This window comes from Dermacentor variabilis, chromosome 2 (assembly GCF_050947875.1).
Source record: "Dermacentor variabilis isolate Ectoservices chromosome 2, ASM5094787v1, whole genome shotgun sequence".
Taxonomy (NCBI): Eukaryota; Metazoa; Arthropoda; class Arachnida; order Ixodida; family Ixodidae; genus Dermacentor; species Dermacentor variabilis.
The window spans coordinates 3,799,272-3,826,899 of NC_134569.1; the positions used below are offsets into that span (position 1 = coordinate 3,799,272).

The 27,628-nt window shown below is 49.2% G+C and overlaps 1 protein-coding gene across 1 annotated transcript in view; it reads left to right on the forward strand.

Moving 5' to 3' along the window:
• LOC142570246 (uncharacterized) overlaps nucleotides 1-27,628 on the forward strand; it is a 93,180-nt gene that overhangs the window by 30,565 nt on the left and 34,987 nt on the right. The window contains exon 3 of the mRNA XM_075678648.1: nucleotides 7,467-7,680. Within this exon, the coding sequence (XP_075534763.1) occupies nucleotides 7,467-7,680 (214 nt within the window). The remainder of the gene's footprint in view (nucleotides 1-7,466; nucleotides 7,681-27,628) is intronic.

The window sequence follows — 27,628 nt, forward strand, 5'->3', positions numbered from 1 at the left end:
GGTAGATGTGGGTTCCGTGGGCCCGGTGGCCCTAGTCGCGCCGGCGTTCCAACGATCTCCGTTGCGCGAGACCCTTCTCATCCACTGCACGAGCCTCCCTCGTCTTTCTTTTTCTCTTGTTGAGGACGGCCGCAATGTCGTCTGCTCTTCCGCTCGGTAGTTTGTGCGCACTTCTTCACAATAGGATTATATATATTTTTCATTTTCGGGCTCGGGCGCAGCGGCATTGCGATGATTTGAAAACTACAGCGCATGACGTCCTCTTTCGCTTCAACCTTGAACCTGGATAGACTGTTTCTCGGTGCGGCCGCTAGGGGCGAGCATTTTGTTCGAATCGTCATTGAAGAAAAAGAAGGAAGATGCCTACAATTCCTGAGCCGTATTCACTGGTCATTCATTACGTCGAAAACTTTGCTTCTTCAATGTAATTATAATATATAATACGATAGAAAACCGCGTACACGACAAAACGCAATATAGTGCAGCAAATAACATAATACGTACTAATACTAATTATTGCATCACGAAAGCCAGCGCACAAATCACGGACAAAGATTGGACGACGACACTTTGTGCACTGGTTTACACGCTAAAATCATGCCAACATGCCCACCTTACTGTGCTTCTACGCTACTATTAATTGCCATTTGGTGATTAGTCGTTCGTTACTTGTTTTATTTGGACATCGTAGTAACAATTTGCAAAAAAGTCATAAAATGTTCTGAAGTTCTGCACAATGTTACCGAGTACAAATGAGCTTGTCGTAAGCTAATCGGTGATGATGATAACATAAAAAACTAAACATTGCCGGTTGAAAATTAATTTCCCCATGTTTTGTTTCATATAGTACCAATATTACATGTCTGTTTTCCCTTTCACCGCTGGGCTGCTTGTTCGTGAATAGGCAACGGCGTAAGCCTATAATCTGTTTTTCATTTGTTTTACTTTACATAAACATAGCATGGAACACCATATATACGCAGTAGTATTTTTCAGTGTATGGGACACTGTCATCAAATCGAACTTACAGTTCACAACACTCTGAGGACTTCAGTTTCCTCTCTAATGCATATATCCCGTGGCTTGATTTAGTGCTACATCACTACCTTCGAGAGCTGCACGAAGCGAAGGTGCACCCAACTCATATGTTTAAAACTCGAAGTCATTTTTGCCATTTGTCATGCAAGGCTAGTACACGAAGCATTAGGCAAGCCTCCCAGCCTTACAATATTATCGCATATCGAGACTGCAGATCATTCTGAAATCTGACCAGTGCCTGCGGTTGCTTGCTGACGGAATCTATAGGTAATTACGAGGTGTAACGTTCCTTCGGCACTTAATAACAATGGCTGCAAAACACGTCATCGTCACATGCTGGTTGTCTGGTGCAATTTGACTTAACGCAATGCACGGAAAGGTTTCATGTGGCCACTTGTTTAGCGGGTATCTGCTTTTCCTTCTATTGCCCTGTTCAGGCTTGGCGTATGTCCCGACAAATTTCACATTGCATAATGACGCGTGTATTCTGTGCCGACGACGAGGACGAGGATGGGAGCACTAACGGACTTCGCCTAGTGGGTCAGAGTGAGATTGGATGATGACGAAGAAGACGTGTCTCTGCTCTGTTCGTTTTTGTACAGATTGTTCTGTTGTTCGTGAAGAACGTCTCCCGGTGTTCTGTCCGCGTTGTACCGCAACACTGCTGGAGGTGTGGGGTACTGGCCGCGTCTGATGCGTCGGAACCTTTCTGGTAGTCGTTCATCTAGCCCGGACGCACTGTCACCAGTTACGACACCCGTGCATCGCTCTAGTCGTCGATTGCTAGGCCTTGCCCCGGAGTTCTCCGCTCTTCAACCACCTCCCTTCAGGAGCTGCACTCATCTCGCAATGGCCGAAACCAGTCCACCGCAAGCACCCCAAAGCAGTCGGTTTCCCAGTCCACAGCAGGTAACCGTTCTGCATCCGCTGGTTCCCGATCGATATCGCTGTGCAGTCTTCGAAGGCACTGAAGACTGGCTGGATAAGTGCGAACGCGTCGCACAGAATAATCAGTGGACTGAGCAGCAAAAGCTCTCCCACGGGGGTAGCCTCACGAGCTGGCATGACTTTCGGCAGAGGATCACGGATCCTTTTGCGAGTGCCCACCGACGCGACCGCGCCCAGAAAATGATAGAGCTACGCGTGCAACAACCTAGTAAGTCGGTCACAATGTTCGCCGAGGACATGGCCAGCCTCTTTCGTAGAGCCGACCGGAACATGACCGAAGATAGGAAGTTCCACTACCTCATGCGAGGTCTAAAAGAGCACTTGTTCACGGGGCTTTTGCGCAATCCGCCAGTCACTGCCGCTGAGTTTATCAAAGAGACTACGGCTATTGAGCGGGCCCTTCATCACAGATGCAGGCAATACGATCGACTGTCCACTAGCACTACAATCAATGCCGCCGCAGTGACTGCCGAGTATCAGAACTCCTTGAGTCAGTTGGTCAAAGAGCTCATCAGAGAGGAAATTCAAAAAGATTCTGACACCGACACTAGATAGACCCGTCTCGTCAATCGCCAAAGTGGTGCGTGACGAAATCCGGAAGGCGTTCCCGGTAACTGATCTGCAAGACCACCAGCGACCCCTGAGTTACGCCGCCGCTGTCCGATATCCACCACCGGTTGCAACCACATCGCCGTACCACCAGCCTCCGATAGCCGCTCCTTGGTCGCCGCCGCAAGAGGAGGCTTCGAAGCGCCGTTATGCCGCTTCAGTCATACCGCCAGCCGTCGTTCGCCGCGTCTTGGTCACTGCCGCAAAACGACGCTACGGGACGGCCGCAACTTCGGAGAACTGACGTATGGCGCACTGTCGATAGGCGCCCACTCTGTTTTCACTACGGAGGCGCCGGCCATATTTCGTGTCATTGCTGGCATCGTGACACATCATTTCGACCTGTTCGTCCGTAGTCCTATGGTCGACGTGCAAATGACGACGCCATGCTACGCCGCGACGGCGCTGCTTTTCGTGACCCCCAATAGCGCACCCGAGTGACGAATCCGTGCCCAATCATCGGTCTGATTTCGGCCGTCGGTCGCGCTCTCCAACCCCTCCACGTCAGATAGCTTCATCTACTGGACGCGCTTTTGCGGAGCTCCGAGGACGAAGGTCGCCCAGCCCGCCTCGGGGAAACTAAAGGCGGCGACCTCTGGGGGAAAGGTTGCTGGCCCGCCGCGAGACACTAAAAAGCCTCCAACATTCTCGCTGCAGAACGACGTGAAGCCTATCAACACTGCAGAAATTTTGAGCGCGGTCATTGATGTTTTCGTGGATGAGCAGCCGGTGACAGCGTTAGTCGACACTGGTTCCGACTTCTCTATATTGAGTCAGGAACTCGTCCTCCACCTGAAGAAAGTAAAGATGCCATGGACGGGACCTCACATAAGGACGGCAGGCGGCCAATTAGTGATGCCTACTGGAAGATGTACTGCTAGAATTAATATCGGGTATTGTTCTTTCGTGGCCGCTTTCATCGTTCTGCCTGTGTGCTGTAAAGATTTGATTATTGAAATGGACTTCCTAAAGGAATATGGCGTGGTAATTAGCATCCCGAACCGCATGGTGACGTTTTATAAGAGCTCCGGTTTAGTCCATTGCTTATCGCGGCAACACAACTTCTTTCGTCTAACAGAAGACGACGTCGTCATCCCCTCTCGATCGTGTGCCCTTGTTTCGGTAGCACGTGACATACCGTTTCGTAGCGAAGGATTTGCCGACCAAATAACTACGTTGTTGTTTACTCACGGTATCTCGGTCGCACGAGGAATCGTGAATGTCACGGACGGGCGCACGAACCTGTTGCTAACAAATTTTAGCACAAAGTGACGGCACCTTCCCAAGGGGACGGCTGTGGCTTATTTTGACGCCGTTGCGGATGTTCGTGGCTGCTTTTCACTATTCAAAGAAGCGCCTACGCAAGACCCAGCTCCTGTACTTGACGTTAGCACTGCTTTGTCGCAGCACGAACGAGAGCGGCTTCTTACGCTATTGGCCAAATTCAACGACTGCTTTGCGTCGACGTCGAGCGTCGGTCGGACGCCTCTAACAAAGCACCAAATAACTACACAGTATACGGCAAGACCAATTCACCAAAATCCATATCGTGTGCCTCCTAGAGAACGTGAAGCCATACAACAAGCGACAAAAATGGTTGAAGATGACGTGATCCAACCATCAACGAGGCCCTGGGCATTTCCTGTAGTTCCGGTCAAGAAACATGACGGCAGCTTGCGTTTGTGTGTGGACTACCGAAAGCTAAATAAGGTACAAAGAAGACGTATACCCACTTCCCCGTATAGATGATTCACTCGATAGGCTTCGACAGGCACGTTACTTCTCTTCAATGGACTTAAAAAGCGGATAATGGCAAATCGAAGTAGACCCCAGAGACCGCGAAAAAACTGCTTTCGTGACGCCAGATGGCCTATACTAATTTAAAGTCTTGCCTTTGGCTTGTGTTCTGCCCCTGCTACGTTCCAACGCCTCATGGATACTGTACTTTCGGGTCTGAAGTCGAAAACCTGCTTAGTGTATCTCCACGACGTCATCGTGTTCTCCGCAACGTTTCAAGGACACCTCGAACGGCTTGAAGCGGTTCTGCAGTCCATCCGGTCCGACGGCCTCACCCTGAACCCGCACAAGTGCCACTTTGGCTTCACGGAACTGCAGTTTCTCGGTCACGTCGTCAGCCACGCAGGTGTCCGGCCAGATCCTGAAAAAATTGCGGCCATAGCACAGTTTCCCGTACCATCCGATAAAAAGACTGTCACGCGCTTCCTCGGCCTCTGTGCCTATTACCGGCAGTTTATTGTCGACTTTGCGCGCATTGACTTTGCGACGACGTTGCTTTTGTAGGCGGCGACGAAGAGCAAGGTGCATTCAACGACTTGCGGCCACGTCTCCAGACACTTCCAGTGCTTGCTCACTTTGATGAGACCGCTCTTACACTGCTCCACACTGATGCCAGCGATGTTGGCTTGGGAGCTGTTCTTGTGCAGCGGCAAGAGGACACAGAAAGAGTGCTTGCCTATGCAAGTAGAACACTGTCACGTACAGAGGCTAATTACTCCGCAACTGGGAAAGAATGCCCCGCCGTGGTATGGGCGGCTATGAAATTTCGCCCATATTTGTATGGCCGCCAATTCTCAGCGACCACCATTCACTATGTTGGTTGACAAACCTTAAAGATCCTTCTGGACGGCTGGCGCGTTGGAGCCTAAGGCTGCAAAAGTTTGGCATGACGGTCACGAACAAGTCGGGGAAACGACATACGGATGCTTACCTGCTTGTCTCGATCGCCGATAGAGACCTGCTCCGCCCGAAGAAGACTCAGCATTTCTTTGTGTTATGGACACATCCGCCATCGCACAACAACGACGGGACGACCCTGAGTTGCTTGAACTAATCAATTACTTGGAGTGAAGATCTGCGAACCCACCTACAGTTTTCGCAAGAGGACTGTTGTCGTTTTGTTTACGGGCCAAGGTCCTTTACAAAAAAAAACTTTTCTTCAATCGGGTCCCCCTATCTGCTTGTCATTCCTGCAGCTCTTCGTACGGAAGTACTTCAAACTTGCCAAGACGAGGTGACTTCTGGTCACTTAGGCTATACGCGAACATTAGCCTGAGTGCAGCAAAGGTACTACTGGCCGAGACTTACCACCGCCGTGAAACATCACGTTCGCACTTGTCTCGACTGCCAGAGGCACAAGTGGCATCAGACGAAACCAGCCGGCCTCGTACAACCCATCCAGATCCCTCGAATACCATTCGATCAAATCGGAATGGATATTGTCACGTGGTGGTGACGTTGAATAACACAGTAGCAATACTGTGAACGACAAAAACTTTTATTGGGCGAGCCTGTGCCCACAAAACAGGCTACACTTATAGCACAACGATAGCGGCGAACACGCTCGGCGATCGTAGAAAATCTGATCAGCGGGTCAAGCGCGTCGGCATTTATACAGCAGTCATCGAATGTTCCAGACTAATCGTTGGGACCCGCATGCCTTCTACAAAGTTCTACACCATTCGTGTCAAGCGATGAAATCAGATAACACAAGGTTCGGCGACAACAGACAGCGGATGGAAGCATCGATAAATTTCCAGAAACTTCGGATACATGCAGGCGCGTCCCGCGCTGTGCGATAACATTTCTTAGGCGGCAAAACATGTCGCCCGATAAAGACAAGTACACATGTCAATATTTTGGGCCCACTTCCTACTTCTACTGCAGGCAATCGCTTTGTTATCGTCGCAACCGACTATCTCACATGTTACGCTGAAACAAAGGCGATCCAGAGCAGCACAGCAGCCGAGGTAGCGCGCTTTTTCATTGAGCATCTGGTGTTGGGACACGGCGCGCCAACCGTCGTAATAACAGACTGAGGAACCGCATTTACGGCTGCACTTTTAGATTGTCTTGCTGCTGAGTGGAACATCCCATCGAAAGTCAACCACCTACCATCCACAAACCAATGGCTTAACAGAGCGCCTAAATGAAATCATTGAAGACATGCTATCAGTGTACATGGATGTCGAACATAAAAATTGGGACAACATCCTGCCTTATATCACCTTTGCCTATAACACGGCCAAACAGGAGACGACGCGCATCACTCCGTTCATCCTTGTTCACGGACGAGATGTACGAACGATGCTGGATGCCATGCTTCCACGTGGCTTTGACGACACTGATGCGCACGCCGATGTGTTTACGCAACGCGCAGAAGCAGCTCGGCGGCTCGCGAGCTTGCGGATCTGCCAGCAGCCAGACTACGACGCAGGTCGCTACGATCGTCATCGTAGAATATTTACCTAAGAAGTCGGCGACAGCGTGTGGGTTTGGACACCCATTCGGATACGAGGCCTCTCCGAGAAACTGTTAAGGCGATACTTCGGATCATATCGGGTATTGCGGCGATTCAGTGATGTCCCCTACGAGGTGGTTCCCGATAATCCCAACTGTACGCGCCACCGCACACACTGTCTGGAACTTGTGCACGTTGTCCGCATGAAGCTCTATGTGAGCGAATAACTATGTTAGCGTTCTCTACTTCTGCAAGTGACCTTTCTTGTCTAGCATCGGGATGATGCTCTCGTAGGGAGCGACAAATGACGCGTGTATTCTATGCAGACTACGACGACGATGGGAGCACTAACGGACTCCGCCTAGTATTGCGGTACAAGGCGGACAGAACACAGGGAGACTTTCTTCACGAACAAGACAATCTGTTCAAAAACAAGCAGAGCAGAGACACGATTTCTTCGTCATCATCCAATCTCACTGTGACCCACTAGGCGGAGTCCGTTAGTGTTCCCATCGTCATCGTCGTCGTCTGCATAGAATACACGCGTCAATATCCTCGCACTGCAGCCTTTGTGAAAAACAGCCAAAGTTTCCTTCACCGGTGTTTCCTGCAGCATGGATGACTGTGAGTCTGTGTGCGACCGCATCGCCATCATCTCCGAAGGCCGGCTGCAATGCCTCGGCAGCCTCCAGCGGCTGAAGGACCGCTTCGGCGGGGGCTGCACGCTCGTGCTCAGGCTGGCCCCCAGGGAGCGGGTGCGCGAGAAGGAGGTGCAGAAGTCGATACAGCAAGTCTTCGCTGGAGCCAAGCTCAAGGACTACACTGAGGTACATTCACTTTTCGACATAACAGCACAGAGGGGTAACCACGCTTCGCCGACGTGACAGCTTTACGACAGTGGTTCACGACAACAGAGGCAGTAAACAGGATGAACAATTGCCTTTTTGCCTGCTTTGTTTCGACTGTCCAGAACCATTGTGACCGAACTTGAACGGAGAGTAAAAGTAGCTAGAGAGAGATAGACGCTTTGAGGAAGTAAAACGCTGGAGGAAAAATCGCCAACTATGGCTTGTAATGTATCATCATCATCAGCCTGGTTACGCCCACTTCAGTGCAAAGGCCTCTCCCATAGTTCTCTAAATACCGCGGTCTTGTACTAATTGTGGCCATGTTGCCCTGCAAACTTGTTAATGTCATCCGCCCACCTAAATTTTCGCCGCCCCTTGCTACGCTTCTCTTCCCTTGGAATCCAGTCCGTAACCATTAATGACCATCGGTTATCTTCCCTCCTCATTACATATCCTGCCCATGCCCATTTCTTTTTCTTGATTTCAACTAAGATGTAATTAACCTTCGTTTGTTCCCTCACCCAATCTGCTCTTATCCCTTAACGTTACACTCATCATTCTTCTTTCCATAGCTCGTTCCGTCGTCCTCAATTTAAGCAGAACCCCTTTCATAAGCCTCCAGGTTACTGCCCCGTACGTGAGTACTGGTTAGACACAGCTGTTATAAACTTTTCTCTTGAGGGATAGTGGCAACCTGCTGTTCACGATTTCAGAATGCCTGCCAAACGCACCCCAGCCCATTCTTCTTCTTCTGGTTATTTCAGTCTCATGATACGATTCCGTTTGTCACTACCTGCCCTAAGTAGATGTATTCCCTCACCACTTCCAGTACCTGGCTACCTATCGTAAACTGCTGTTCTATTCCGATACTGGTAAACATTACTTTAGTTTTATTCAGATAAATTTTCAGGCCCACCCTTCTGCTTTGCCTCTCCAGGTCAGTGAGCATGCATTACAATTGGTCTCCTGAGTTACTAAGCAAGGCAATATCATCAGCGAATCGCAAGTTGCTAAGGTATTCTCTATCAACTTTTATCCCCAATTCTTCCCACTCCAGGTCTCTGAATACCTCCTGTAAATACGCTGTGAATAGCATTGGAGAGATCGTATCGCCCTGTCTGACGCCTTTCTTTATTGGGATTTTGTTGCTTTCTTTATGGAGGACTACGGTGGCTGTGGAGCCGCTATAGATATCTTTCAGTATTTTTACATATGGCTTCATCTATACCCTGATTCCGTAATGCCTCCATGACTGCTGAGGTTTCGACTGAATCAAACGCTTTTTCGTAATCAATGAAAGCTATATATAAGGGTTGGTTATATTCCGCACATTTCTCTATCACCTGATTGATAGTGTTGATTGATTGATTGATCCTGCCTGGTCCTTTGCTTGACAGAAGTTTAAGGTGTTCCTGATTCTATTTGCGATTACCTTAGTAAATAGTTTGTAGGCAACGGACAGTACGCTGATCGGTCTATAAGTTTCAAGTCTTTGGCGTCCCCTTTCTTGTGGATTAGGATTATGTTAGCGTTCTTCCAAGATTGCGGTAGGCTCGAGCTCATGAGGCATTGCGTATACAGGGTGGCCAGTTTCTCTAGAACAATCTGTCCACCATCCTTCAACAAATCTGTTGTTACCTGATCCTCCCCAGCTGCCTTCCCCCTTTGCATACATCCCAAGGCTTTTTTATTTCTTCCGGCGTTACTTGGGGGATGTCAAATTTCTCTTGACTATTCCCTATTCCATTATCGTCGTGGGTGCCACTGTTCCTGTATAAATCTCTATAGAACTCCTCAGCCACTTGAACTATCTCATCCATATTAGTAATGATATTGCCGCCTTTATCTCTTAACGCATACATCTGATTCTTGCCTATTCCTAGTTTCTTCTTCACTGCTTTTAGGCTTCCTCCGTTCCTGAGAGCATGTTCAATTTCATCCATATTATACTTCCTTATGTCAGCTGTCTTACGCGTGTTGATTAACTTAGAAAGCTCTGTCACTTCTATTCTAGCTGTAGGGTTAGAGGCTTTCATACAATGACGTTTCTTGATCACATCTTTTGTCTCCTGTGGCAGCTTACTGGTATCCTGCCTAACGGAGTTACCACCGACTTCCATTGCATGCTCCTTAATGATGCCCACAAGATTGTCGTTCATTGCTTCAACACTAAGATCCTCTACCATAGCTAAAGCCGAATACCTGTTCTGCAGCTTGATTCCGAATTCCTCTAGTTTCCCTCTTACCGCTAACTCATTGTTTGGCTTCTTATGCACAAGTTTCTTCCACTCCCTCCACAAGTCTAGGCTAATTCGAGTCGTTACCATCCTATGGTCACTGCAGCGCACCTTGCCGGGCACGTCCACATCTTGCATGATGCCAGGGTTAGCGCGGAGTATGAAGTCTATTTCATTTCTAGTGTCGCCATTGGGGCTCCTCCACGTCCACTTTCGTCTAACCAGCTTGCGGAAGAAGGTATTCATTATCCGCATAATATTCTGTTCTGCAAATCCTACTAATAACTCTCCACTGCTATTTCTAGGCCATATTCCCCCACTGACTTGTCTCCAGCCTGCTTTTTGCCTACGTTGGCATTGAAGTCGCCCATCAGTCTAGTGTATCTTGTTTTGACTTTGCTCATCGCCGATTTCACGTCTTAAAAGCTTTCGACTTCCTGGTCATCATGACTGGATGTAGAGGTGTAGACCTGTGCTACCTTCAATTTGTACCGCTCATTAATTTTCACAAGACGTGCCACACTCTCGTTAATGCTATAGAATTCTTGTACGTTACCTGCTATATCCTTATTAATCAGGAATCCGACTCCTAATTCTCGTCCCTCCGCTAAACACCTGCAGCACAGTTCGAGCCCGCATTTTAGCACTGTATGTGCTTCTTTTGTTCTCCTAACCTAACTAAGCCCTTTTATATCCCGTTTACTACCCTCTAATTCCTCCAATAACACTGTTAGACTCGCCTCATTAGATAACATTCTTACGTTAAACGTTGCCGGGTTCAGATTCCAATGGCGGCGTGTGCTGAGCCAGGAGCCATTCTTATCACCCTCTGCTGCGTCAGAGATCTGTCCGCCGCCGTGGTCAGTTTCTTCGCAGCTGCTGGGGACTTTTGAAGTTAATCAACAAGCGTAAGACAGCTGACATAAGGAAGTATAATATTGTTACGTGCAGAAAGATGCAGACGGAAGAGGCTATTTGCAAGCTATTTACACTCGACTGGAGCCAGAGCCCGAGGCCGACATTTTCACGCGCCAAGGGCACAGACCCACTTCATCGTCGTTCTCGCGGCGGCTCGTCTCTCGGGTATCTACCGATAATATTGTAATACTGCCCCCCCGGCGGCAAAAGCGCCGTCACGGTGCTTTTAAATATCCAAGGCACGTGGAGAGTTGTAGGGCTTGAGTCGGGAGATGTGGACAATGGCACTGGTTGTCACACCGGAGGACGTAGTGGGCGTGGCTAGAACAATTTCATAGGTGACATCGGTCACTTGGCGGAGCACGCGATATGGGCCGGTATAACAGGAAAGCAGTTTCTCACAAAGGCCAACTTTACGCGATGATGACCAAAGCAACACGAGGGTGCCGGGCACAAAATGGACATCACGGTAACGGAGGTCGTAGCGTCGCTTCTGTTTGTCTTGAGAGACTTGTAGACGACGCGCGTAAGTTGACGAGCATGGTCAGCACGGGCGATTGCATCACGAGCATAAGCGCTAGTTGAAGCTGTGGTGGACGGAAGCACGGTGCCTAGTAGTAGCGTCGGTTCGAGGGCATACAAGAGGTAAAACGGGGAAAAGCCAGCAGTTTAGAGATGGGGAGAGTTGTATGCAATGGTAATGTAAGGTAGAGGGAGGTCCCAGTCACGGTGGTCGTCTGAAACGTATTTCGATAGCATGTCTGTAAGGGCGCGGTTCAAATGCTCAGTGAGGCCTTTCGTTTCAGGGTGGTAGGAGGTAGTAAATTTATGCTGAATGGAGCAGGCCCGCATGATGTCGTCAATGACTTTCGCCAAAAACGTACGGCCACGGTCTGTTAGCCATTGACGCGGAGTACCATGAATCAAAATGATATCATGCAGGAGGAAATCCGCAACATCAGTTGCGCAACTGGTCGGAAGAGCGCGGGTTACGGCGTAGCGGGTCGCGTAGTCCACCGCGACTGCAACCCACTTGTTTCCTGATGTAGATTCCGGAAATGGGCCGAGAAGGTCTAAGCCGACACGATGGAAGGGCTCGGCAGGTATGTCAAGCGGCTGTAGGTAACCAGCGGGGAGCTGGGAAGGCTTCTTGCGTCGTTGGCAAAGTGCACAAGCGGCGACGTAACTTCGTACGGACGGGCAAGGCCCGGCCAGAAAAAACGGCGACGTACACGGTCATAGGTTCGAGATACGCCGAGGTGTCCCTCCGTTGGTGCGTCATGAAGCTCTTGTAGAACGGTTGAGCGGAGGTGTTTAGGTATGGCAAGTAGGAACTCAGAGCCGTCCGGATGAAGGTTACGACGGTACAGTGTACCGTCGCGGAGGACGGAGAGGCGTAGAGTGGCGTCGGCCGGAGAGTGTTCAAAACGGTCGATGAGTGCTCTGATTTTGACGTCACGACGTTGTTCGTCGGCGAAATGAAGCAGTTGCGACATAGAGAATACACAAGCAGCACTGGTAATATTGGAGGAATCAGGGTCGTCAACAGGGTAACGCGACAAGTTGTCAGCGTCCTGGTGCAGGCGGCCAGACTTGTAGACCACTGAATATGAAAATTCTTGTAGTCTCAAAGCCCATCGACCAAGCCGGCCTGTAGGATCTTTTAGGGATGAGAGCCAGCAGAGAGCATGATGGTCAGTGATTACGGAACAAGGGCGACCGTAGAGGTAAGGACGGAACTTCGCAACCGCCCAGACTACAGCAAGGCATTCTCGTTCCGTAATGGAATAGTTGCGCTCCGATGGTGTGAGGAGGCGGCTCGCATAAGCAATAACGCGATCCTGGCCACGCTGACGCTGGGCTAAGGCGGCACCTACGCCACGACCACTGGCATCTGTATGCAATTCTGTAGGGGCATCAGGGTCCAAGTGGGCGAGAATGTGTGGTGAGGAGAGAAGAGGGTCGAGACGAGAGAAGGTGGCAGCTTCTGCAGTACCCCACGAGAATTGTACGCCTTTCTTCAAAAGAATAGTGAGGGCTCTAGGAATTGCCGCAAAATCTTGAACAATACGACGAAAGTACGAGCATAGCCCGACAAAACTTCGAACGTCTGCGGCTGTCTTCGGAACCGGAAAGTGTCGGACAGCGCGAGTTTTGTCGGGATCAAGCTGTACTCCGGAAGCATCAACGAGGTGGCCCAGAATAGTAATTTGGCGGTGGCCGAAACGACATTTCGACGAGTTAAGTTGCAGCTTCGCCTTTCGAAATACATCAAGTATAGCTGTTAGATGCTCAAGGTGAGTGTCGAACGTGGGCGAGAAGACGATGACGTCGTCCAGGTAGCAGAGACATGTGGACTATTTGAAACCACGGTGCAAGGAGTCCATCATGCGCTCAAAGGTGGCAGGGGCGTTGCATAATCCAAACGGCATTACTTTAAATTGGTATAGGCCATCAGGTGTGAAGAACGCGGTTTTTTCTCTGTCCATATCGTCAACAGCAATCTGCCAGTATCCAGAACGAAGGTCGATAGAAGAGAAATAGCTGGAACCGTGGAGGCAGTCAAGGGCGTCGTCTGTACGTGGGAGCGCGTAGACGTCCTTCTTAGTAATGTTGTTCAGATGTCGGTAGTCTACACAGAAGCGCCACGTGCCATCCTTCTTCTTAACCAGCTCTACAGGTGACACCCAGGGATTCGAAGAAGGCTCAATGATGTTCTTGTCAAGCATTTTGTTGACTTCGCTTTGCATTACTCGTCGTTCCGACGCAGAAACTCGATACGGTCGTCGGTGACTAGGAATAGCATCGCCAGTAAGAATCCGATGCTTGACCGCGAGCGTCTGGCCTATAGGGCGATCGTCGAAGTCGAAAATATCTCTGTAGGACTATAATACTTGGTAAAGGTCTTCAGCCTGCGCAGAAGACAGGTCCGTCGCAACCATTTTCTGTATCTTGGGATCGGTGGCCGAGGTTGGCACGATGAGCTTGCTAAGCTCGCAAGAAGCATCGGTTGATAACGCTGCCACGTGATGGTCGCTGAGACAATCAACGTTGGCAAGGCAAATACCTTGCGGTAGAATTTGCTTTGCCAATCCAAAGTTAAAGATAGGTATGTGAGGGCGGTTCGCAGTAATAGTAAGTATACTGTGAGGCACGGTAACGTCATACTGTAGTGGAATGTCGGGCAGAGCAGTGATGAGGTACTCGCCATCAGGGACTGGTGGGGAAGACAAGAGGCTATTAATAGGATATTATTTTGGCGGCAGGCGAATAGCCGGTGGGGCGGAGGCGGCAGTGGTGTGCGTCAGAAGGTTCTGCGAGAATCGGCAACTCAAGGCGAAGGGTACTGGCAGAGCAGTCAATAAGGGCAGAATGCACGGAGAGAAAGTCGAGGCCGAGAAATAGGTCATGGGGGCAATGAGCAATGACGGTGGTAAAGACAGGGGTGTGGCGGCCGGCAATGCTGACTCGTGCCGTACGCATGCCGATAATAGGCACAGTACCGCCATCCGCAACGCGGACGACGCCTGCCGACGTTGGGGTGAGGTGCTTTTTGTGTCGTCGTCGGAAGGCAGCACTCATAATAGCAAGATGTGTGCCTGTATCGATGAGTGCCGTGACAGGATAGCCGTCAACGTCAAGGTTAAGAATCTTTCGGTTAGTAGGTAACGTGAGCAGAGGCTTTCAGGGCAGGGTCGACAACGCAGCTTCACCTCCAGAAGCTGCAATACCTAGTTTTCCGGCTGGGTCCGGGAGGCGATAGGCGGCGAAGAGAAGCGGCGGAGTTGGGGCGAACGAGACTGATGGCGTCGAGGTGAAGGCGAGCGGCTGTAGCGAAGGTTCGGAGCAGGGGCATCAGCAACAGTGGGTTCATGGCGGGTGGCATAGGGAACAGAAGGTTGAAAAGTGCGGGAATAAGTGGCGGCGTATGTCCGAGGAGGTGGTGGCCATCGGTTGCGGCAGTTACGAGCGACGTTTCCGATGCGACAGCAGTGGAAGCAGATCGGCCTGTCGTCAGGGGTACGCCATTCGGACGGCATGCGGCGAGATATGGCAGAAAAGGACTGTCGGGGACGAGGAGGGCCGGTAGAGAACTGGGAAATGTTGGGTTGAGACGTTGTACACACGGAGTTCAGACCCATGTTCTCAAATTCCTTTCTGACTACGGCCTGAATCATCGCAATCGTGGTTGCTGGCGGATCGGGAGGCGTCGCGGCGAAAGCTGGCGGACAGGCGGCCTCGAGCTCGCGGCGAACAATACGGGTGACGTCGTCACAGGTCGCAGCCTGACGTGGTCGACCCTCACATGTCGACGTAGCAGCAGTGTTCGGTAGCCACGTGATGTGGTGCGTGATACGGCTGCTCTTAGCCTGTTCAAGGCGAAGGCATTCTTTAATGATGGCGTCGATTGTCGAGACGTTGTTTAAAACAAGCAAATTGAAAGCGTCGTCGGCGATGCCTTTTAGGACATGTGACACTTTATCAGCTTCAGACATAGCGTCGTCAGCTTTTCGGCATAGAGCCAAGACGTCGAGGATGTATGAAACGTACGGCTCTGTAGATGTCTGAACACGAGACGCAAGAGCCTTTTTCGCGGCAACCTTGCGGCCAATGGCGTGGTCGGACAGTTCCCTGAGGTTTTGTTTGAAATTGTCCCAACTAGTTATCTCGTCGTCATGCGTCTGGGGCCACACGCGTCGGGTGCCGCCGAGATAAAAGATGACATTGGCGAGCATGATCGTTGGGTGCCACCTGTTATTAGCACTGGCAGGATTCATATAGTTTGATCCATTCGTCAACGTCCTCTCCCTCCAGGCCAGAGACTACACCAGGGTCGTGATGTTGGGCAACTGCGACGACGGGAGTAGTCGGACAAGCCGAAGCCTTTGCAGAGGTGGTCTCGCCACCGGGAGGCATGGTGACAAGCTCGATCTACCGACCACTCCGGAGTTCGGTGGCGAGGACGGGGATCGCTCACCTCCACGAGAATGTTACGTGTCGAAAGATACAGACGGAAGAGGCTATTTACAAGCTATTTACACTGGACCGGAGCCAGAGCGCCAGGGCGACATTTTCTCGCGCCAAGGGCACAGACCCATTTCGTCGTCGTTCTCGCGGCGGCTCGTCTCTCGGGCATCTACCGATAATATCGTAATAATATGGATAGAATTGAACATACTCTCAGGAACGGAGGAAGCCTAAAGGCAGTGAAGAAGAAACTAGGAATTGGCAAGAATCAGATGTGTGCGTTAAGAGACAAAGCCGGCAATATCATTACTAATCTGGATGAGATAGTTCAAGTGGTTGAGGAATTCTATAGAGATTTATACAGTACCAGAGGCACCAACGACGATAATCGAAGAGAGAATAGACTAGAGGAATTTGAAATCCCAAAAGTAACGCCGGAAGAAGAAAAGAAAGCCTTGGGAGCTATGCAAATGGGGAAGGCGGCTGGGGAGGATCAGGTAACAGCAGATTTGTTGAAGGATGGTGGGCAGATTGTTCTGGAGAAACTGGCCGCCCTGTATACGTAATCCCTCACGACTTCGAGCGTACCGAAATCTTGGAAAAACGCCAAAATAATCCTAATGCCTGAGGGCCGGGGTTTGATTGTTGTATTCATATAGGAGGTTATGGCCACGTACTGCACCAGGGTGGCCAATCCTGCTCTGGTGAGAGAGTGCGTTACCAGTTCTGGTCACCGGGATCAGGCCGCACTCCAAGCCTGTTTATGCAATTTTCTCAACACACGTTTCTTTTTCCGGAGGAAAATTGCGGGGCAGCGCGATTTGAACCACGGTCCTCTTGCACGTGACACGGATACTCTACCGCCAAGGCAGTAGTTGTACGCCTCGTTTAACCTACAGTGGTGCCTTCTTTGATCACTGAAGGTGGACCAATCTGAGCTCGGTTAAACCGCACAGATGGCACTCAACTGGAGAAACGTGGTATTTATGACCTGCACATGTGTAGTCATACATAATAGAGGAGATTTCTTTTTTCTTTAAGACGGTCCCTGTACAGTGATAAACTAGAAGAAAAGAACTATTAAAATAGGGCAATAAGAAAGAATGAAAACAAAAAAAGGAAGGGAACAGGGGACTTGAACTCGTGACCCTTGGATGTTGCCCGGAAAGATAGCTCAGTCGGTTGCTCCGTCAGGCCCCAGGTTACATTGAAGCGCCTTAACTCCTGTTCAGAGCCTTGTACTTACGTGTGGTACTTACGTGTGTGGTACTTACGCAATTCCGAGTGCTTGGAAGGCATATTTGCTTGGAAAAAATGGCCGCCCGTTGATGAGAGGGAACTTGAGCGGCTCTAGAGTCTAAGAAAAGGTTAAGCAGGATAGAGCGCAGCACGCTTAGCGTGGGAAGCTAGCCCGTGTAACGATCTCAAGGACTGCTGCTCACGAGAGCGAAACACCTTTTTGCAATTTTAATAACCCTAATAAGACTACTTTCGAAAAGTGAACATCCCACAGGGCTGTACTAGTAGTGCTATGACTGATAATTTTCTTTATAAATAAGCAAACATATATATATATATATATATATATATATATATATATATATATATATATATATGTTACATATCATCTAAGGGATCGAATTCGAGCGCTGTTGCTTTGTTTCTGCGTGTAGTAGTTAAGAGAACGTGTTTAAGGTAGGAGAAAAAAAAAGAAGGGAAAATTACTGAAGTAAAATTGCAGCGCCGTGCTTTTAAAGCGCACTCGCGGTAGAGAAACGGAAGGTTATATAAACGTGCGTGGGCATGGCACGCACGCGAAAAACTGCCTTAATAAATTTAGAGACTCGAGAAGAAGTTTCGTTAACAACCGATAACATGGCAATCAGCACTCGAATACGACGGGAGAAATTATTGAGACATGGGAAATTCCCTTGAACCAAGCATGGTTTGCGAGAGAAATGCTTGTAAGTAATGACCATTTTAAAAAAATGAGGGAATATAAGATAGTCTCCGCGCTTATAGAGGATGGCGTCCGCACGAGACTACATCAGGCACCTTACTGAGACAGGCGCTGTGTGGCCGGAACAAGGCTCCCTTCTCTGCCGGCCAAGCGCAGATAACGTGCGTTCCGATCGCCCAAGGTTGCGCTGGCATAGTTTAGTTTGAATTGAGAGAACTCGAGCGGCTCTAGAGTCTAGGAAAAGGTTAAGCCGGTGCAAGCGCGGCACGCTTAGCGTGGGAAGCTAGCCGTAGTAACTATATCAAGGACTGCTGCTCACGAGAGCGAAAAACCTTTGTGTAATTATAATAACCCTAATAAGATTACTTTCGAAATTTGAACGGCCCAGAGGGCTGTACTACGAGTGCTGTTACGAGTCTACTATGAGTCTACGAGTCTACTACGAGTCTACTACGAGTGGTCGGAGCCCACGTTGTGGGCTACGAGCCCACAACGTGGGCTCCGACCTTCAATACATGTCCAAGTGGGGCTCCTTGCTTAAGAGCTCTGATTTCACGAACCAACTACAGGCAGTCTAGAGGGTCGGCAACGTCGCGGAGAGTCCCCACCTCCCGGTTCCGTCGTGGGCGGCGCCACCAACTTGACTGGGAGCCTTCGGTTCCCCCCATTCAAGTTCCTCAGGACACACCAATAATGTTCTTGTCACTGTCACTGTTGCAAATGGGCTATGTTAGCACAGTAAATTCTCCTAAGCGAAGCATCACGCTCGGAGCGCTGACTGCGTCGGTAGCCGCCGATTGCTCGAGCAGCTAGGCCTAGCTCCAGTTTGTCCAAGCAGCAGCGGACGGCGCTAGCAATGAAAACGCCGCTAGCAGTGGCGCCGACTACGGGGTGGGCTCCAGTGCGCCCCGTCCGGAGATATCCGGAGGGGGGCTGCGCCCCCCCCCAAACACACACCTAAAGTGCCATTACCAGAGCTTTGTCAGCCACATCATTTGAAGTTTCTTTTGATTTTCCTCCACCTTTTTCCTTGAAATTTTATTGTGGGTAATATCTTACTGCATCATCCTTGGCGCGGACGTCCACGGCTTTTAGTTGACACTATCGCTTTATTTCTGCAAATCCGGACAATAGGAGGACATGCGCATTGGAAGCAACAGCGGCGGAGGCCTCATCCCTGGCTTCTCACTTCAACATTGTTTTAAATTTCCACTGTAAACAACATGCACCCACACAATATATTTAAATATACACAGAGGACAAAGTTTATATTTTGGACAGAGATGGAGGTAGCCAATTAAAATTATATTTTTGAAGGTATGGATACCATATGCCTAGAGAATGAATATGTTGTTCTATGTTCACCAGGCTTCAAATTGCTTTCCGTGCTTTTTTGACCATGAAAAACCTATAGACTTCAGTGGCCCCTTCGGCAGAGACATTTATCAATGACATGTGAAATGCATGTGAATGTTATGTGTCTCACTATTGCTTCTCTTCCCATTAAGCAATGCTACCGACTCATAAATAAAGCTTCTAATAATTTACAACATTTATAAGGGATGCAAACATAGTCAGTTGCATGCTAAGGTCATGAATATATACAGGGTGTCCAAATTGACTATCATGCACCAAGATTTAAAAGAAAGAGCAATGAGTTACTCGAAGAAAACCTAGTGCATATTGTTTACAGTACAGTGGAGTAGCTGTCAGTAATTGTTTTGTTACTGAGATATAATTAGGTAATCCTAATTATTTTCTAACTCGAGACGTAATATCCTAATTATCAAAGTGTCAATGAGGCATTTGAAGGCACAGCCAAAGCACATTTAACTGCGAATATTCAGCGAACTACTAATTGCGTACTAATTTTTTCGGACTGATAAATAAACTCCGCAAAATGTGGATAATATCATGGGACTGCGCTCCCACCCGGATCGCAGCGCCCTCGAGCAACCTCAGTCTCAGTTATCCAGGACAGAATAAAGCAAATATAGAAAAACATCTTGGTTGAGCTAGTGCCTTATCTGCCGCGCCTCGGCCGAAGTAACACATCGCGTTTGGTGTTACTTGGAAATAAGCTGTGATAGCTGTTGCCTTAGCGTAGATAAAGTGCACGGATGCTTTTTTTTCACATAATTTATCGCTACAGAAAGCTAATTGACAACGTCAGTGCAAAGGTTTAAAGGTTCGTTTTGTTTCGACCCAGTCGCCATGTCTTCTCTAATGAGCAGAAGGTAAACATGATCCTTGCCTTGGCATCTGCAAATGGCAACAAGAAGGCCGCAAATATATGTATATATATGGATATATATATATATATATATATATATATATATATATATATATATATATATATATATATATATATATACATAAATCGCGGTAAATAGTTGGTCGAGCTGTGCTTGGTGCTTCCCCAACCGGCCTGCAACTACGTACTCGGACACCAGGTAACCGGTCATCGTGCCTGACGACGCCAGCCAAACCACACCTCCGGCATCGCCAACATTGATTTTTTCTGGCTCAGTGGGTCAACGCGATCCTTCCATCTTCAGTGGTTCCGACGAACACGACGTAGAAGATTGGCTCTCGATGAAGGAGGATGACGGAACTTAATTATTGCAGAAACTGCTGCGCGGTTTATTCCTCGGTGGTTCCCTCTGACAGGACCCCACTGACGGTCACGGCTCGCCGGGCCTGGTCGAGGGTCGCCAGTTGGCTTCCCGGGTCCAGTTCGGAGAGTCTCGCCTCCCAAGTCCACGTAAGCGTGAGTATGTGCGTTGTGGTTCGTGGCGAAATTGCGTCGGCCTGAAGATCGGTGCATTCGTGTGTTATCTGCGCGAGTGTGGCTTTGTGGTTGCTACACCAGGGACCTGTCCGGGACGTATATCTGTCTGGGGAGATTGCGTGTAGACTAGACAAGTGTGGGTATGCGTTCGTTTGCAGACGGCGCCAGTCCCTTGCCTGGAGTTTACTGAGAGCTTTTTGTGAGGGAGCGTATTGTGTTCTTTCGAGGCGTTGGTCCTGTAGTATTTGTTAACTTATGGTTAACTCGTGGGTCGCTCATCGGTCTGTCGGGGGCGGAAGAACGGTGTTGTCTGCCGCTCGGCTAGTGAGACCTCGAGCTACGCATTCCGCCTCTTCGTTGCCCGGCAGGCCTTCGTGCCCGGAGCACCAGACGATACCGTGGGTCCATTCTAGTGAGCGGCCCAGTATTCGAATGGCTTGCATAGGGAGTGTTCCATTCATGTATAAACGAAAGGCCGCTTGTGTGTCCGTAAGGACGCGGGCGGGAACTTCCCTTGCTCTAGGCGTTGCGAAGGGCGAGAGAGATCGCTGCTGTTTCTGCTGTTGCGCTGCATGTGGCGCGGATGGAGGCACAGGCTACCAGTTTCCCCTGATTGACAACGGCGAGTGTGTATTTTGCCGCACGACGTGGCGACGGGGGATGCGGGCTAGCGTCCGTGTATTATGTATCTGGGTCTCTGAAACAGCGTTTGTGCAACATGCGGGCACGCGCTGCTCTTCTCACTTGATTGTGGGTGGGGTGCATGTTCTTGGGGAGAGGGACTACTACAATGTTCTCTCTAATGTGTTTAAGCAGGAGTTGTGTTTCTCCTTTGCAGTACTGAGGTGTCAGTGGGTATCCCAGCCGCTGAAGAAGGTGCCTTCCCTGTTGTGTCTAGTTGAGGCGCTCCCTCTGCGCAATGAGCGTGGCACTTGCTAGCTCCTCCACGGTGTCTTATACCCCTAGCGCTAGTAATTTCTTTGTGCTTGTGCTTGACGGTAGCTGTAAGGCCGTTTTGTACGCCATTCTTATAAGAGTGTCCATGCGCTCTGTCTCGCTTTTGCGCTTGACCTGATATGGGAGTGCACCCGCCGTGGTTGCTCAGTGGCTATGGTGTTGGGCTGCTGAGCACGAGGTCGCGGGATCGAATCCCGGCCACGGCGGCCGCATTTCGATGGGGGCGAAATGCGAAAACACCCGTGTGCTTAGATTTAGGTGCACGTTAAAGAACCCCAGGTGGTCAAAATTTCCGGAGTCCTCCACTACGGCGTGCCTCATAATCAGAAAGTGGTTTTGGCACGTAAAACCCCAAATATTATTATTATTGATATGGGAGTGCGTACGTGACACGGCTGATGACGAGGGCTTGTACCAGTCTTAAGGTTTCGTCCTCTTTGAAACCATCTTTGCTAGCGATGAGTGATGCGATGCTTCCTATAACGTGATTTAATTTCTCTGAGACCACCTTTATGCCGTTTTTCTCCTGGACGTACATACCTAGTAAGCGTGCAGTTGGGACGCGTTTTATAGGTTGCCCGGCAATCTCGAGATGTATTGGCGGGACTCGATGTTTCCTAGCTTGCTTGGGCCAGACTTGAAAGTACTCCGATTTGTGTGGGGCACACCTCATTCCTGCTGTGGTTAGATATGACTCGATATGTCCGATAGCTGTGAGTAATGTGTTTTCTCTGTCGCCGTATGAACCCTTGGTTGCCCATAGGGTCATATCGCCGGCATAGAAGGCAGATCCGAGTTTTGGGATGTTTTCCAGTTGTAAAGCAAATTTTCTAAGTCCGATGTTGAAGAGGAAAGGAGATATTATTGATCTTTGCGGAGTACCCTTCCGCAGTAGATCATATATGTCTGATTGTATGCCTGGTATGCCGATGCGGGCTTTGCGTTGACTGAGAAAAGCCACGGTGTAATGATATACTCGCTCTCCGCATCCTATGGCGGCGAGGCCATCTAGGATTGTTTCGTGTGCTTTATTATCCAAGGCTTTTTCCACTTCGAGGGCTAGGAGTAGGTTTTCGCTGCCCGCTTGTGGGTTGAGGACTTCTTCCTTGAGGAGGAGGAAGACATCCTGTGCTGACATGCCTTTCCGGAATCCGTACATGCATTTGGGGTGTAGTCCATGTTCTTCCATGTGTTGTTCTATTCGAGTGTGTACCATTCGTTCCAAAAGCTTGCCCAGGCAAGACCTGAGCGAGATTCGTCGTAACTGATCGAGCCTGCGCGGTTTTCGCGGTTTGAATATGAGGACTATGTGAGCGGTAGTCCATTCCTCGGGTAATGTTCCGCTTAGTGTCCATATTTCTTCGTCCAGCTGCTGTGTAGAGGCTCGGAGGGTTTCATCGCTCAGGTTTCTGAAGATGGCGTTGGTGATCCCGTCGGGCCCCGGTGCCGTGTTTTTCTTGAAGCTCTGTGCTGTCGCGTATACCTCCGCATACGTGATGGGTTCATGAAGTCTCTCGTTCGGGAGTCCCGTATATAGAGGGTATGGTTTCGGATACCCGGTCCTGATTCCCGTGTATGTTTGCTGGAGTTCATGTATAAGTTCATCCTGCGTTCCCGGATATTCTCCAACGAGTTTTTGTAGGGTTGTGTTTGTTTTCGTTTTGGTACTTGAAGGATCGATGAGGCTGCGGAGTATGTTCCACGTCTTTTTGCTTCTTAGCGTGCCTTTAAGCTTATCACAGAATGTGCGCCAATTGTCCCTGCGAACCTTCAGGGCATAATTGCTGGCCTGTTTACTGATGTTTGCAATCCTAAGACCAAGTTTGCGATTTAGCTTCTGTTTGCGCCATCTTTTTGTGAGGCCTCTACATGTTTTTACCTACGGGGCAGTACTTACCAACGGGGCGGTAATTTTACCTGCGGGGCAGTATGTTTTTACCTACGGCACAGTACTCACCTACGGGGCAGAAACCTGGAGGCTTACGAAAAGGGTTCTACCTAAATTGAGGACGACGCAACGAGCTATTGAAAGAAGAATAATGGGTGTAATGCCAAGGGATAAGAAAAGAGCAGATTGGGTGAGGGAACAAACGCGAGTCAATGACATCTTAGTTGAAATCAAGAAAAAGAAATGGGGCATGGACTGGACATGTAATGAGGAGGGAAGATAACCGATAGTCATTAAGGATTACGGGCTGGATTCCAAAAGAAGGGAAGCGGAGCAGGGGCGGCAGAAAGTTAGGTGGGCGGATGAGATTAAGAAGTTTGCAGGGATGACATGGCCATAATTAGTAGACGACCGGGGTTGTTGAAGTATTTGGGAGGCCTTTGCCCTGTAGTGGGCGTAACCAGGCTGATGATGATGATGATGATGATACATGCTTCCTATAAGTGTATTAGATGATTGTCGATTGCCGGCGTGTCGGTATCGGTTTGGTACACTTTAGTGTTGGCGTCACATAGTTGTTCGATGCGTTGGGCTTACTCCTTGATCGTGGTTAAGCGGCCTTGATGTTCCTGGAAGGGTGGACTTGTATCTAAGTCGCACTGTTGCTTCTCCCTAGACTTATGCGAATTTGTAATTTTGGCCTTTCCTAGGGGTTGGCGTAGTTTGGCCAAGGCGCTGGTGATGTAGATAATGTAGTGATCTCTACCCAGCGTGTCGTCTAGGACTCTCCAGCTTGTTCCCACGGTATCGTTGGTGATAGTGAGATCAGGAGTCGTGTCCCTGCTGGCGCTGTTTGCTATTCGAGTAGGCGTACCTTGTACGGTAATTAGTGTGTATTCCTGGCGTTCTATGGCTTCTAGGAGCTTGGTGCCCTTGGTGTCTGCTTTCGAGTAGCCACACGTGTTGTGCTTTGCATTGAAAGCCCCGGTTATAATTAGGCGATCGCGGTGTTCCAGCATTCCCTGTAGGTGCCAGAACAATGATGCGAAGTAAGCCTACCTGTCGCGGGGAGGGGGGGGGGGGGGTTGGAGATTGTATACATTGCATACGACTTGTTTAGGTCTCCCCTTCTTGATAGTCCATATCGTGGTGATGAGATGGGGAATTTCCTCACCGGGGAGTACTGTCACGGTTGTTGCCAAATATTTGCGGACAAGCGTGGCCGCCCTACGGCAGCTGGGGTCGTACCGTATTTTATACCCCATAATTGGCTTCGGTTGCTCTCCCGCCTCTTGCAGGCAGATAATGTCCGCAGGGAATATTGCTGCCTGTACGTATAGCGAGAGAAAGGCGTGCTTGCTTTTAATGTACCTACAGTTCCAGGACCAGATCGTGATACTTTCGCTTTCCATTTGAGGGCTATAATGGGACGTAGAAGGTGTTCTGCTGTCTGTGTTGGAAGTTAGCATGCCACTGTCCTCTGCCTGAGAGCGTATTTTACTACTTTTCCATTTACGCTTGGGTTGCTTGGTTAGTGATTTGTTAACGTATTTCTTTTATTCTTGGAATTCCACAAAACTGTTGAAATTGTTGCTGTATTTGTTGTATTATTTGTTGTTGCGAATGCTCCAGTGCTTGTTGCAATTGGTCCTGAGTGACCAGGTTGCTCTCAGATGGTAGGTGCGTCTGAGGCTGCTTTGGTGGTGTTGTTAAGGGGGACGGGGGCAGTTGTGTCAATGCTGAGGTCTAGCGACTCTCAGCATTGTTGATAATGTCTTAGTGGTGTTGCGGGGTCTTGGGCTTTACACTACCGCGTCGCCTCTCCAAGGCTTCTACGTTGCGTTGCTTTTGTCTTCGTACTGATTGCCAGTTAATATCTTCTCTCGGGTATTATGGTACAGAGTTTCTTGGCTCACCGGTTCGGTAGTCTGGTCCATGCGTTCTTCTTCGGGTCCTCCAGAAGTTGTATGGAGGGGGTCAGCGATTGCGGTCGCTTCGTTCACCATGGTTAGTCCAAGTGCCGTCGTGGGAATCCCCGTCGGTGAAGCGAGCGGCTGCCGCCGCTGGTAAGAGTTAGCGGCTCACCCGTGGTCACGAAATTTTCAAAAATCCTCCTGAGGCCCTCGGTGGTCGGATTTCCACGGGGGTGGTGTCGATGCGGTCATTATAACGTTAGGAAGCTGGTAAAGACATTTGGGGGCGTTTGAAACTACGGAGCCTGAAGCAAGCCGGTGTTGTCCTAGCTTTCGATATATGAGCGGGTGAGTGCTCACAATAAATGGGACGATGCTCAGTTAAGTTCAGTTACGTGAACTGCTAGCTCACGCGTGTCGCTAGCGTGTGGTACCACAACTACGAATCCGACCTCAGCACCTGGCCAGATTTCAAGGCGCGTCGCCCTGAGGTGCGGAAGCTCCGTGCGGAAGAGCGCTTGCGAAGCCATCCCTAGAAGCTCCGCCAACTGCGTTACGCGGTTTATCGAGCACTCAGAAATGCGACCGTCTCTGTCGAGCATCAGACACCGAGAGTGCAAGCCCCTCTTCGACGGCGGGCCGATGATTATAGCGCGTCCATAGGGTGCGCCAGTCTTCTTCGCTAGAATATATATATCTATATATATATATATATATATATATATATATATATATATATATATATATATATATATATATATATATATATATATATATATATATATATATATGATATATATATGTATATATATATCATAAGCCTGGTTACCCCCACTGCAGGGCAAAGGCCTATCCCATACTTCTCCGACAACCCCGGTCATGTACTAATTGTGGCCCTGTCGTCCCTGCAAACTTTTTAATCTCATCCGCCCACGTAACATTCTCCCGCCCCCTGCTACGCCTCCCTTGCCTTGGAATCCAGTCAGTAACCCTAAATGACCATCGCTTATCTTCCCTGCTCATTACATGTCCTCCCCATGCCCCCCGCCCCATTTCTTTTTCTTGATTTCAACTAAGATGTCATTAACTCGCGTTTGTTCCCTCGCCCAATCTGCTCTTTTCTTATCCCTTAACGTTGCACCTATCATTCTTCTTTCCATAGCTTGTTGCGTCGTCCTCAATTTAAGTAGAACCCTTTTCGTAAGCCCCCGGGATTCTGTCCCGTAGGTGAGTGCTGATAAGACACAGCTATTATACACTTTTCTCTTGAGGGATAATGACAACCTGCTATTCATGATCTGAGAATGCCGGCCGAACGCACCCCAGCCCATTCTTCTTTTTCTGATTATTTCCGTCTCATGATCCGGATCCACCGTCACTACCTGCCTTAAGTAGATGTATTCCCTTACCACTTCCAGTGCCTCCCTACCTATTGTAAATTGCTGTTGTCTTCCGAGACTGTGAAACATTAGTTTACTTTTCTGCAGATTAATTTTTAGACCCACTCTTCTGCTTTGCCTCTCCAGGTCAGTGAGCATGCATTGCAATTGGTCCCCTGAGTTACTAAGCAAGGCAATATCATCAGCGAATCTCAAGTTACTAAGGTATTGTCCAGTAACTTTTACCCCCAATTCTTCCCAATCCAGGTTTCTAAGTACCTCCTGCAAACACACTGTGAATAACATTGGAGAGATCGTATCTGCCTGCCTGACGGCTTTCTTTATCGGAATTTTGTTGCTTTCTTTATGGAGGACTGAGGTAGCTGTGGAGCCGCTATAGATATCTCTCAGTATTTTTACAAACGGCTCGTCTACAAACTGATTCCGCAATGCCTCCATGACTGCTGAGGTTTTGACAGAATCAAACGCTTTCTCGTAATCAATGAAAGCTATATATAGGGGCTGGTTATATTCCGCACATTTCTCTATTATCTGATTGATAGTGTGAATATGGCCTATTGTTGAGTAGCCTTTACGGAATCCTGCATGGTCCTTTGGTTGACAGAAGTCTGAGGTGTTCCTGATTCTATGTGCGATTACCTTAGTAAATACTTTGTAGGCAACGGACAGTAAGCTGATCGGTCTATAATTTTTCAAGTCTATGGCGTCCCCTTTATTATGGATTAGGATTATGTTAGCTTTTCTTCCAAGATTCCGTTACGCCCGAGGTCATGAGGCATTGCGTATACTGGGTGGCAAGTTTCTCTAGAATGATCTGCCCACCATCCTCCAACAAACTGCTGTTACCTGATCCTCCCCAGCTGCCTTCCCCCTTTGCATAGCTCCCAAGGCTTTC